This window comes from Spermophilus citellus, assembly GCF_964194105.1.
Source record: "Spermophilus citellus genome assembly, chromosome: 9".
Classification (NCBI taxonomy): Eukaryota; Metazoa; Chordata; class Mammalia; order Rodentia; family Sciuridae; genus Spermophilus; species Spermophilus citellus.
Window position 1 is genome coordinate 66,286,659 of NC_138191.1, and position 12,489 is coordinate 66,299,147.

The 12,489-nt window shown below is 31.8% G+C and overlaps 1 protein-coding gene across 1 annotated transcript in view; it reads left to right on the top strand.

Moving 5' to 3' along the window:
* The window catches only part of COL24A1 (collagen type XXIV alpha 1 chain), a 421,320-nt gene that overhangs the window by 136,230 nt on the left and 272,601 nt on the right, over positions 1-12,489 (top strand). The window contains exons 17-21 of the mRNA XM_081305079.1: positions 3,640-3,693; positions 3,779-3,823; positions 4,111-4,164; positions 4,641-4,694; positions 9,225-9,278. Coding sequence (XP_081161205.1) covers positions 3,640-3,693; positions 3,779-3,823; positions 4,111-4,164; positions 4,641-4,694; positions 9,225-9,278 — 261 coding nt within the window. The remainder of the gene's footprint in view (positions 1-3,639; positions 3,694-3,778; positions 3,824-4,110; positions 4,165-4,640; positions 4,695-9,224; positions 9,279-12,489) is intronic.

Here is a 12,489-nt window from a genome sequence, read left to right on the forward strand (position 1 = left end):
AGTTTTCTGCTTAACTCCTTCTTATTGCTATTTATTTGGTTTTATAAAAATACATTTCATTGTGTATATTTGAGATTTACAACATTATATATATATATATATATAGACTAAAATAGTAACCTTATCGAAACAGATTAGCATATCCATTCATCTTATGTAAATTCCTTAAAAAAAAGACTCCTACTCATCTTTCAGCTCCAAGTTGTAGTACAGTTCCTGGCACATGTGCCCAGAAAAAATAACTGGCTTTTCTATCCTTTCTCCTTCTCCGCTCACCCTTCAGTAGATGGAAAGAGATTCTATAGAAAATGTAATGGCCAAAGATACTAGCAATCATATTTGTAATTCTCATCTAATCTACATTGGTAAAGACAGAACTTTATACTTTTCAAAGTCATTTCACTTACATAGTCATTTGCTCCTCAAAGAGTTTTAATGTAAATAAGGTAAATAATATTAATTTCATTTCACATTCATTAATTTTTTAAATCAAAATTATATAAGTACCTGCTGATTTATCAAATTCTAAACTAGGCCTGAAAGTATGAACAAGTTAAGATTCTTTTTACTTTTTTTTTGGCAAGGGGTCAAAATTACAATCTAATAAACACAGAAAGAAAAACCATCAGTTTCATACATTCTGATTATTGCTACAGTTGACTAAATGCAAAACTACTGAGAAGATAGTAATCTGTTTTGTCTTTGTGGAAGCCTTTTTTAACTGTATCTTAAATATTGTGTATAAGTGAGTAAATGGGAAAGGGAAAAGTGTTTTTTAGGCAGAAGAATGCTATGTTCAAACATACAGAAGATGGGGGAAATAGGAATGTTTGGGAAATGGAAAGAGGAGCACTGGGATTATAGCCTAGAAAGCAGGGTAGTCAGGAGCAGAATGGAAGGTGAGGTTTTGAAAGTAATTGGGAATAATTATGAAGAACCTTTATATTGCATAGAACATTTGTCCAGTGTTACAGCCTCCACCTTACCTCTCAGGCATTCCTTTTAGCAGACCTAATATGTGCTACTACTTTATCTACATTATTTTTTTTCCATGCACTTGGTAGTTACTGTCATTTGCTTTATCAATTTACAGTAGTAACAATGATTATTGCCTGTTAGTATGGTGGGTACAATTGAAAAGCCCAGTGTGGAACTCCCAGTTCTTTCCTCAGTACACTCATATGAACTTTTATTAATTGCCCAGTGGCTGCTCCAATGCTTGAAAGTATTTCTTCTATCTGTTCCATTTTCCCATGGAAGAGGAGTGTGATAGGGAATGCTGAGGAACCTTTAGGTTACCTTTATGAGTTGAAAACTGCTCTTCAGCTTTAATGGATTACTATCTGAAGGCCACAAATCTTTGGAACAAGTATTTTCAACATAACTTGTAATATGCCACAACATGCTTGGTGTTTCTTGGAAATTCTAAACTTTACCATTCAATTTTTATATACTTTGTATTTTACTAATGTTTTATGACATATTTTTATATCTCCAAGTATTTAGTATTTTATAATTTTTCTCTTAGAGTCACTAAAAAGTAAAATAGAATGTTATACGTATAAAGTACATTCACTTGAAAATGCCAGCTTAAGCACAGTAACATATTTACTGAAATAAAATTTAAAATATTATATTGTCTTTAAAAAACCAATAATACACTGTAAAGGCTTTTTTCCTTGTTTTGTAAGATATTGCTTTCCAAACTTACATGGATTATTTATGTATAATTACTAAACAGAGATATTTATTAGGTGTTTTGAAACTATCATAAGTTTTAAAGCTATGAACTGTGAATAATTGTTTCCTATTGAAAGAATTTGGAATTACAAGCAATGATGTATTCATATTGCATATTTATTAAGTTGGAAAGAATTATCCTTTGCCTCTAACTGTCCCATACATTTCAGGTTTAAACATGTTGGAAGTAATTTGTCTTAGTTACATTTCTCATACTTTAAGACTCATCCAAAGTAAAAATGTCATATTTTCCATTCTGAAATTTATGTTATATAAATGCAGAGTATTATAAATGTTCTGTTATGTCGGGAGATAGAACTCTAGAAATTATAAGTTAACTAACATATTCAGTATTCATTCTACATTTTCTTTCAAAACTCCTATGTACCAGTTATTATGTTGAGTCTGGGAAATAAAAAAATGGATGAAACTTTCTCACAGAATGCACAAATTCAGGGGAGAAAGGGGGAGAAATGTACAGTACAGTATTCTAAGTAGGATGCCACCAGGGCCTTCCAGTTCTGAAATTTTCAAAGGCTCAATGCATATGATATGGGAAGCATGTTCAAAGAATAGAAAACATTCCATTATAGCAAGAAAGTAGAAACTGGGAGAGGGAGATGTACAGGGAGAAGCAGGGACAAATGCAAAGTAGGGAGACTAGAAAGTTGGCAGAAGCCTGATAGAGAGGACCTGGGATGCTAGCCTGAGAAACGTGAATTCTAACTAAAAGGGCAACACTATAAGCATTTCACAAATACAACTATTTGGTTTTTTGTTTTGTTTTGTTATGTTTTGTTTTTTATAAGTTAGGGATTCAGTATATTTCCCAGGCAGGCCTTAAACTCAGGTACAAGCAGTCCTCTTGTCTCAACCTCCAGAGTAGCTAAAACTACAGGCACATACCATCATGCCTGACTACAAATAAAACTTCAAAAGTTTTTTTAACATTTGGAAACCATAGAGGAAATATTTATAACTGTTTTATCTTTCAGGGCAAAGAATGATATGGGACCCAGGACAGATGAGAGAAAGAGGGAAAAAGAGGCTCAGTGACACAAACTATACCTGATCTCCAAACCATCAAGGGATTTTTTTGCCCATATTTTTTTCAAATTTTTCCTTCAAATACTCATTTGTTGCTATTTGTCCTTTGTTTTCTAAGAGAATATGTTGAGGGAGTTGTTCTATATTTTTAGCTTACGGAGACAATAGTAGTACTTCTGTTTTTAAGGAATTGAAACATTAAGTTGAGAACCTTGATGACAGACACTCTACCTTTTATTGTTTCTTTAAAACTATAATGTTTTGCATGTATTATGCTCAGTAAGTATTAAGTGATGAATTAATGCTGTAAATCCATAAAACACAACTTTGTGTCCATTGCTTGATTTATCCTTAAAAGCATTATAAATTTTCTCATTCTGCAATTTTCATATCACAGATAAAATCATTGTAATGCCTGGCACATAGTAACAGCTCAGTGAATGTTTGCTGAAATGAGCAAATTAAAATTATAAGATAAATAAGTGAAGTATTTATTGACTACTTCCTGGGAGCATGACACTAAAATATTTCTACCTAGATGTTTCCTATTTGGAGACATATTACAAAATGAACATCATGAACAATAAGTGGGTGTTCAAAGGAGAAAAAGATCCTTATAGGCCAGATAAGTATGAGAAGAATTAAAAAAATAGGATGGTTTGCATGAAAGTATAAAAGATTGGTAATATTTAAAGTGTACCAGGTTTAAAAGATAGTTGAAGAACAGGGCACTGTGGGAGCTTAGTGAGACGAACTGCTCTGAGTTCATTAGTTTATTAATTAATTTTCCCATATTCTTTCTAATTCTAATGAATGCTTACTGATTCCTTTTTTTTTAAAACTGATTTTCAGGGCAATGTTGGCCCTGTGGGACCGATTGGACCTTCTGGAATTCCTGGCCCAATGGTATGGTTCTCTATGAATAATGGATATTTCCCTTTAATCTCTCCATGATATCAAAAGATATCACCTTTTTCTTTTTCTTTTTTAGGGTCTTTCAGGAAATAAGGGGCTACCTGGAATCAAAGGTGATAAGGTGATTTAAATATTAACATTACCATAGTGATATTTCTACACGTCTTTTTTTACCCAATCAACAGAACTTAAGTTTCTAGAAGAGGTTACATATTTAGAGAAATATTGAAAGATGAATGTCACTTCATGAAATATCTCAAAATTTTTACCCATAGCATCTATACTATCAGTTATATTAATTTTTCTTAGAAGGAGGAAAAATAGAGAAATCATTCTTCTATAATTAGTACTTTTTTATAATATTGCCATATTTATAATTTTTATGATTTTGTATGAATTGTACTCTAGGGTGAACAAGGCATTGCAGGGGAACCAGGAGAACCAGGATATCCTGGAGACAAGGTAACTTTTATACCATTAAATTTTTTTATTTGTTTTGTTTTTGGTACTAGGGGTTGAACTCAGAGGTGCTGAACTCAGTGGTGCTTTATCACTGAGCTCCATTGCTAGCCCTTTGTATTTTTTATTTTGAGACACGGAATCACTAAGTTGCTGAATCTGACCTCAAACTTGCCATCCTTCTGCCTCAGCCTCACAATTCACTGGGATTATAGGCGTGTACCAATGTTTCTGGTCTCAACCATTAATTTTATATAAATGTGAAAAAAAAACAAATTCAAAATAAAGGAATACTCGATATTTTAATTATCTATTTTGTTAGGATATGGTATTAGTATGGTTTTAAATCCTTGTTTGGAATTGGCTTTCTAAATTTCACTTAAAATACTCCTATGAATGTTCTTGTAGTTTACTAATAGAGATATTTGCCTTTTGTGATATAATAGTTTTCTTTTCTCTCTGCTGTTCTCTTTCTTTAGGGTACTATTGGTTTGCCAGGACCACCAGGCATCAGAGGAAAGCCAGGACCTTCAGTAAGTTTTAACTTTCACCTTTGTTCTGATTAGCAGAGTGCATGTCATGGCATGAGAATTGATACTTTTGATGTTGGTAGAATATAAGAAGTAGGATATAGCTCAACAGTTTTAGAACATAGCTAAACTGAACTTTGTTCAGTTTTAGAACATAACTAATTCCTCAGGTTTTCATCTCATATTCCATAGACGCTCCAACCTTTCCTACCCTAGGCCAAAGCCAGGTTTCTTTGATCCCTGAAGATCTTGATTAAATTATTCCTTCCAATGATTTATTATAGACTGCTTAACAAAACAATGGGCTTTTAAATCAGAAATTTTAAAGCACTCTAAATAATTTTTCTGAATCAGTATCATTAAGGGGATATTTCTGAAAAAAAAAAAAAAGAACATGTCACATTGTTGTAGCCCAAGTATTCTAATTCCCTGTTGTTTTTCTAACCTTCATGCATTAACTAGTTGAAAGGAAAAGACACTTTATGTTGCAGTTAACATATAGTTATATTTATAAAACTTAACATATAGTTAAATTTATAAAACTAAAATTATTTAATAATTAAACTAGAATAATTAAAGCATGAGTCAAAAAATATCTCAATATTAAAAATGATAATTGTTATAGTTAATATTTATTGTTTATAAAGTTTCAGGTGGTATTCTAAGAATTATACATCTCATTTAATACAACAATCCTGTGAAGTTGGTACTCTTATTATTCCTGTTTTATAGATTAAGGATATTGAGACACAGGGCATTAAGTAACTTTCCCAGGGTCTTATAGATAGTCACTGACTACCTGGGAAGACCTAGGTTATCAGGAATGTTACAGCCCATGCTTTAACCACTGTACCATACTATTTTAGGTCTTAATATTTTAAGATTGTTTTAATATTGATTACAACTCTATAAAGATGTAGGTGATATTAATTAGAAAAATTAGAATTAAAATATACATTTTAAAATATCACTTTCCTGAGCAATTTATTGTGTTGCCTCTAACTCCACAATGTCATCTAAGGATTGTTCATTTTTCATCTCACAAAGCACTATTTAGAAATTCAGGCACTCCCTTTTTTGTAACATCTAATTGTGACAGCATGTGTATATGTGTATATATATGTAAATGTGTGTGTGTGTGTGTATTTCCATACAAAACAAATTTTGTGATATCTTTTTCTGATGGCATGTTGGTGGGCAACCTTTGCTTTTTTTGTTTAAATGTCTTTATTTTGTTTATTTATTTTTATATGGTGCTGAGGATCGACTCTGGTGTCACACGTGTGAGTCAAGCGCTCCACCACTGAGCTACAACCCCAGCCCAGCAACCTTTGCTTTTACTGTTCTTTTTTTATCCTGGGCTTATGGAAGTCAACCCAATTAATCTTGTATCCCAGAATTGTGCCCTAAAGTCAAATCTGAGTAATTTCAAAGTGTATAAATAGGGCATGAGAATCGGTCATGAAGCTAAGTAACAAATAGCTTATGTTTTTCAAGGATGATTCTAAACAATATAATAGAATATAGAATAGAGTATGTATGAGAGATGGAGATTTGGTTTCTAGTTCTCAACTCTGACATTTGACCTGCCATGATCTTGGCATTGACTTACCATAGATCCAATTTCTCATGTTAGAATATGTATGTTTCAGAATTCCTGTAGCTCTGTGACTCTATGATATTTCTGTCTCTTAGTAATAGTGCCTACTACTATTGCTATAATCTAAAGAAAAAAGTCAAAATACCTTATTTTACCTCTGTGTTAGTCAGTTTTTCATCACTTTGACCAAAATATACAAAATAACAACTTAGAGGAGGAAAATTTTATTTTGGCTTAAAGTCCCAGAGATTTGGTCGGCCAAGTCCATTGTTCTTGGTTCAAGGTGAGAGAGAACATCATGTTGGAAGGACATGGTGGAGGAGCATGACTCCATTCATGGTAACCAGGAAGCAGAAAAATGGAGAAGGAAAGGACCACAGGGAAGATGAACCCTTCCAAGGCATGTCCCTGGATGAACCCTTCCAGGGCATGGCCCACCTCCTCCAGCCATACTCCTTGTGCCTGCAGTTACCACCCAGTCAGTGCATTCAAACTGGATGGACTGATTAGGTTATAGGTCTCACTACCTAATTATCTCACCTCTGAATATTCCTGCAATAACACAGGAGCTTTGGGGGACACCTCATATCGAAACCATAACAACCTTCATCATTGTCGTAATATTTTTTTCCTAAAAGAAATCACAGTAAGTGCTAATGAGGTTCTTTTAGGGCAGAGAAGAAGAGATGGTAATAATTAGGGTTTTACTTACTTCATACTCATTTTATACCCTTCTGTACTATTCTAAAAAAATAATAGCCAGGATTACTTTAGTAGAGAGATAATTGACCATTTTTGTTATTTTTATCAAACCTTTGAAAAATATTTACTTTCAGCTCAAAATTGGGTGGAGATTCATGATTAATATTACTAAAATGAACTTGTCTTTGGTCTCTTGCTGTATCCTTTGTATTAATACAAAAGATGTTTAACCTAGATACCTTCCCTCATTAAGTAAAGAGACTCCTACTTGATGAAGTATTGCCTATACAGAAACAGTTATTAAGAAAAAACTTCCATACCCAATTATACAAGTTAGTACCTACTAAAAACATTTTAACTATCATGGAAAAAATGCTAAAGTTATATGATGTCTTTCACATTTTATATGTCCTACTTTTGGTTTTCTTTCATCAAAGATTTTGATGTGACTGGAATTATTTTCAAGTGGATCTAAGTTATAACATGAAAGAATATTTTCCAGATATAAGAATGTCCTGATCTGGGAGGTTTGTACATTCTGGAATAAGGAAGCTTTTGTTCTTCAAGTATTCAAAAAAAAAAAATAGAGAAAACTACCACTCTGAAAGTGTTAGAAAATACTCTTTCCCTGAGATAGAGAAAAAAGACAACTATAACTTCCTTTCCATTTTTAAATAAGAAGTCTTTGTAATTTATAAAGATGTACTTAATGTTATTCCATCTCTAAGTTACTTGAAAACTCAAGTTTTTGTGAAGGAAAGGTGACATTTACAATAAACTTTGCAACTGAGGTTTTATAAAACAAAGAATTATTATTATAATGAGTAAAATTATTCCACATAAAATTATTATTATTATAATGAATAAAATTATTCCACAATTTATGTTTTTAAATATTTGGTTGTTACTTAACTTTTCTGAAAACAAAGGCTAGGCTAGTCATTTTTCCTAAATGCTTGTGAAGTTAGGGTCTGGCTGGATTTTGCCACTAGAGGTCCTCGGTGAGAACCCCATCTCTGAGAGGGATACTTGTCATTTTTAGAATTTAAGACTCCCTATGTACTGATTCTGATGAATCACAGTTTTTGTTTATTTGGAACTGAGAACTTAAATGAGTCTTTGAATGATATTTCATTACCAGACTCTGGATGTGATTGCAGTAGTCGTGTCCTCTTTCACATCCAGGTACCTTAGCACTGAGAATTGAATCAGTACATATAGGAAATTGTGCTCTGGTTCTTTAAAAATGTGTAATCTTATATTTCAACTTGTAGTTTTATGTGATCTGAAGTCCACTTAAATCCAATTTGAAGCGCAAATACAAATTTAATATGAGAAAAATAATGAATTCAATAGTTTTTCTTTCATAACTAAGGGTATCGTTAGACGACTGACCTTCCCTCTTCCGTACTTTCATCTCTTGAAAGCTTTGTCAGCCTTCTCTGGTTTCAGGCTTTATACCACTTCTTTTTCCTTTCCATCCCTGATTTAACATATGAATGTCTTCTAAAATACTGAAATCAAATTCTTCAAACTTTAATTAGAGGATCACAACCATGTCAGAGTTTCAAATATCAGCCAGAAGAGGAGCAAGGATATGAAAAGAGAGATAAATGATTTTAAATTTGGTTAACATTTAATGAATATTTATACTTTCTAAGTGCTAGGTACTGTGCTTATCACTTTACATATATTGTCTCATTTAATCCTCAAAATGACTCAATGAAAATGTAAGTAGTGGTGGTATTCCTATTTTACTGATGAGAAGACAGGTTTAGAGAGATTAAGCAACAAGGATTTCAATCCCAGTGAGTCTTAAATATTAAATCAGGACATTAAAATGGGAGAAAAGAATTTTCAGAAACAGTTTAAAGGCTTTGATTATTTAGAAAAGCAATTCTTCATCTAAAATTCCCTACCTCTTTGAGTCAAACTTTATTTTTCTAGCTCTAGGCAAAACACACACACACACACACACACACACACTTTTTTTTCTCTTGATTTGAGCACTTAACTCATAAATTTGTATGTCTAACATTTAAGAGTAAATATGTATTATCCATAAACATTTTACTTAAATAAATTTCACAGTGATGATGGTTACAAATTAAGACTCTAAAAAGTCATTAAAACTTTGTTAGGCATATATATATATATATATATATATATATATATATATATATATATATATTAAGCTAACATATATTTTGATTCTCCTCTTCCCTCTTTAGGGTCAATCAGGTGACCCAGGACCCAAAGGACCAATTGGCCCCCGAGGACCAGAGGTAAAATACTGATGGAAAGATAATGAAATTGAAACAATAATGGTGAAAATTAAACAATTGATAGAATGTGTTCTATATTATATAGTAAGAAAATTTTTTCTAAAGTTTAACTCTATAAAAAGTTTAGAGTAAATTGTGTTCTATTAATTCAGGAGATACCCAACAGTGATGAGTGCTCCTAAGAAAATAGTTATTAACTATCCCTTATCTTAAATTTGTGGAATCAGAAGTATTTTACATCTTGTTTCTTTTTCAAATTTTGGAATACTTACATATTAATAATGAGATATCTTGGGAATAGAAACCAAATCTGAACACAAAATTCGTTTTTGTTTCTTATATACTTTATACACATAGTCCAAAGATAACTTTATATACTTTTAATTCACATGTGTTTTGACTGTGATAGGAGATCAGGTATGAATTTTCCAATTGTTGTACCATTGTTGGCTCTCAAGAAGTTTCAGATTTTGGAATATTTCATATTTTAGATTTTTATATTAGAAATGTTTGACCTATATTAGCCACATTTTCATCCTGATCATTCCATAGCAGATGTATTTGTTCCACAAAGCCATCTATTAATAACACATACTTGTAGCATGAAATCAAATTCTGGAACATAAATTCAATTGAAATATTAGTGCAGAATTCTTCTAATTCTTGTTATATATGCATGTCACTTGTATCTCATATTTTAGAATAAACAGTAATTAAGTCTGCACTACATATATCAAATTTGCTTGTATATTCTTTAAAATTTGGACTTTGGTTTTATGCTTGATATAGAACAGCTTTCTTTTCTGTAAGTCTGCATAGATTGTGAGCTTCTGAAATAAAACATTTGGACTTTTTAAAATCTATTACGTGAGATAAAGCTTCTGAACCTTACCCTAGTCTTGGGTATACATACCAAAATATACACACATGCATGCACATACATACACATCTAATTCAGACTAGTTGCAGTAGTAAAACTGAGGACAAGAGTTGGCTTCAGAATAAATAAATCAGAGTAGTGTCCCAATAGTGGCAAAACAGTAGGCAATTTCAAGGATAGTTACATACTGATGCCTTCTCCCTCTCTTTGTAAAAGATGAAATCCACTACTTATTCCATTGCTGTTTGGGGAGACTTACTAACTTCTTTAACTAATTAATGTCCTTATTTCTAATTTCAAAACACCTTCCATAATGATAGTTCAAAAATCTAAAAACTACATTATACCTACTTTCATTGATAAAAAGGTAATAGGAAGTAAAACACAGCAGCATGTTAATGTCATCATTCTGAGATGGAGGAAATTGTCTTCAGAATAATAAAAATTTATCTCTTTATAAGAACCTACATTCTTTAATTTTTAAGCACTTTTAATGAAAACTCTTCTTAAATAAATAACATTTGCCTGTCTTCTCATACTAAAGATACAGAATCTAATTTAACTTTATTTTAAAAGGTTATCATAATGACTATGAATTGCTAAGTTAAACTACAGTTACAAGTGGTATATGCCCTAGGAAGGACTGTGTTGATTCCTGGTTTTCTCTGATTTTGGGCTATTTTCTTCTTTCACATAAAGCTTTATTAAGGATGTATGAACTATGTTTTCACTTGCTGCTTGGTCTTACAAACATGTTTCTTTCTTCTCTGTATCCTTTGAAACGTTAGGATCTGCCATCAACATTTAAAACATTGTCTCCATGATTTTGTTTCTGCACTACTAATAAAAGATCTTGAGCCCCACCTTGTCAGACTATACTCTATACAATTCTTCAGCTTCACCTGTGTTTTCATAGACCTGAAGATATAATCTGTTCTCTTTTATGAATTAGTATGAGATTGTTTGGGGGAACAAGACCTAATCCAAGGAATATGACTTCTTCTAGCTCATAAAAATAGAACACAGGCAATCATATATGAGGCAATACATTTATCCCAACTTTCTCAACCTTACGCTTTTAATAGATTTGCAGGTCCAAAAATTTAATGTAATATGTTTAATAGAAAATCAAAGGTATAAGTTTCTACTTGAATAGTGGATGAATTTTTTCAGGTAAATTATGTATTGTGCTAAATTTAGATTTTATCTTGTAGGCATTGACCAAAGTTTTCTAAGCAAGTGAATAGAAGTATGAGACTTGTGCTTCGTGAGACATATATATGATAGCCAGAAGGATAATAAAGGAAGGGGGAGAAACCAGGAAACCAGGAAAAAAGTATATAGAAACCGAAGACCTGACACTAAGAAGAGTAGATTAGAGATACATATTAGATAATCATCTACATAGAGATTAGATGAAGTAATTGTAATAGATGAAATTGTTTCAGGAAAGTTCTTGATACTAGGTATGAAAATACTATATCTGGACACTCACACCCAGAAGGCTTCAGTTTTAAGTTGGTAATAAAAGGGCAATAAAATAAATTTTGGCAACTGAAAAGCATACTCCTAAGTAATTCATGTATTGGAAAGAGAGGAAAACCAAATCACAAAGGAAATTTAAAAACACATAGAACTGAATGAGTACAAATCACTGTAAAAATTTGTGTGTTGCACCTAAATCAACACTTAGAGGGAAATTCATAGACAAATTCATGACAAGAAAGGAAGATTAAAAACAAAAATAAGTTACACTGACCATAAGTGTGGGGATTTGTTTCAAATGGAGAATGAGGTTGAAAGACAACAAATAGGATAGGTTCTGTGTTTTTGCAAGTAGGACACTTAAGTCCCAGAATATAATATAATATGATGGAGGGAGAATCTTGAGGACTTCTGTGAAAACTAAGTAGAGGAATGAGTGAGGGCTTATAAAATATTTCTGAATTGTGTTAAGGTTGAGACTTTTTTTTTCCAAAATATGGCCAAAAATTCTTGTACATTTTATTAAAGATGGATTTTGATTTAAACTCCAAATTCCTATTGGCCATAGCAATGAAATACATCAGCTATATGATTCTCCTCTCGCTTGGATAATAGCATGTTCATTGTTCAAAAGGAGGATAGCAATACGTGACATTAAGTCTCTGTGATTTTCGTTTGTCAGTATAGATTGACATCATACTACCAAACTATAATTCAATAAAAGTAATTTTATTAGGAGTCAAAATTATGAAGTTTAGGTATATACTCTTATGACAGTTTTTGTTAACTAGCTGGCAATAAAATGTTTAAATTAAAATCTAAAAAATAATACAGTATTTTAGATTT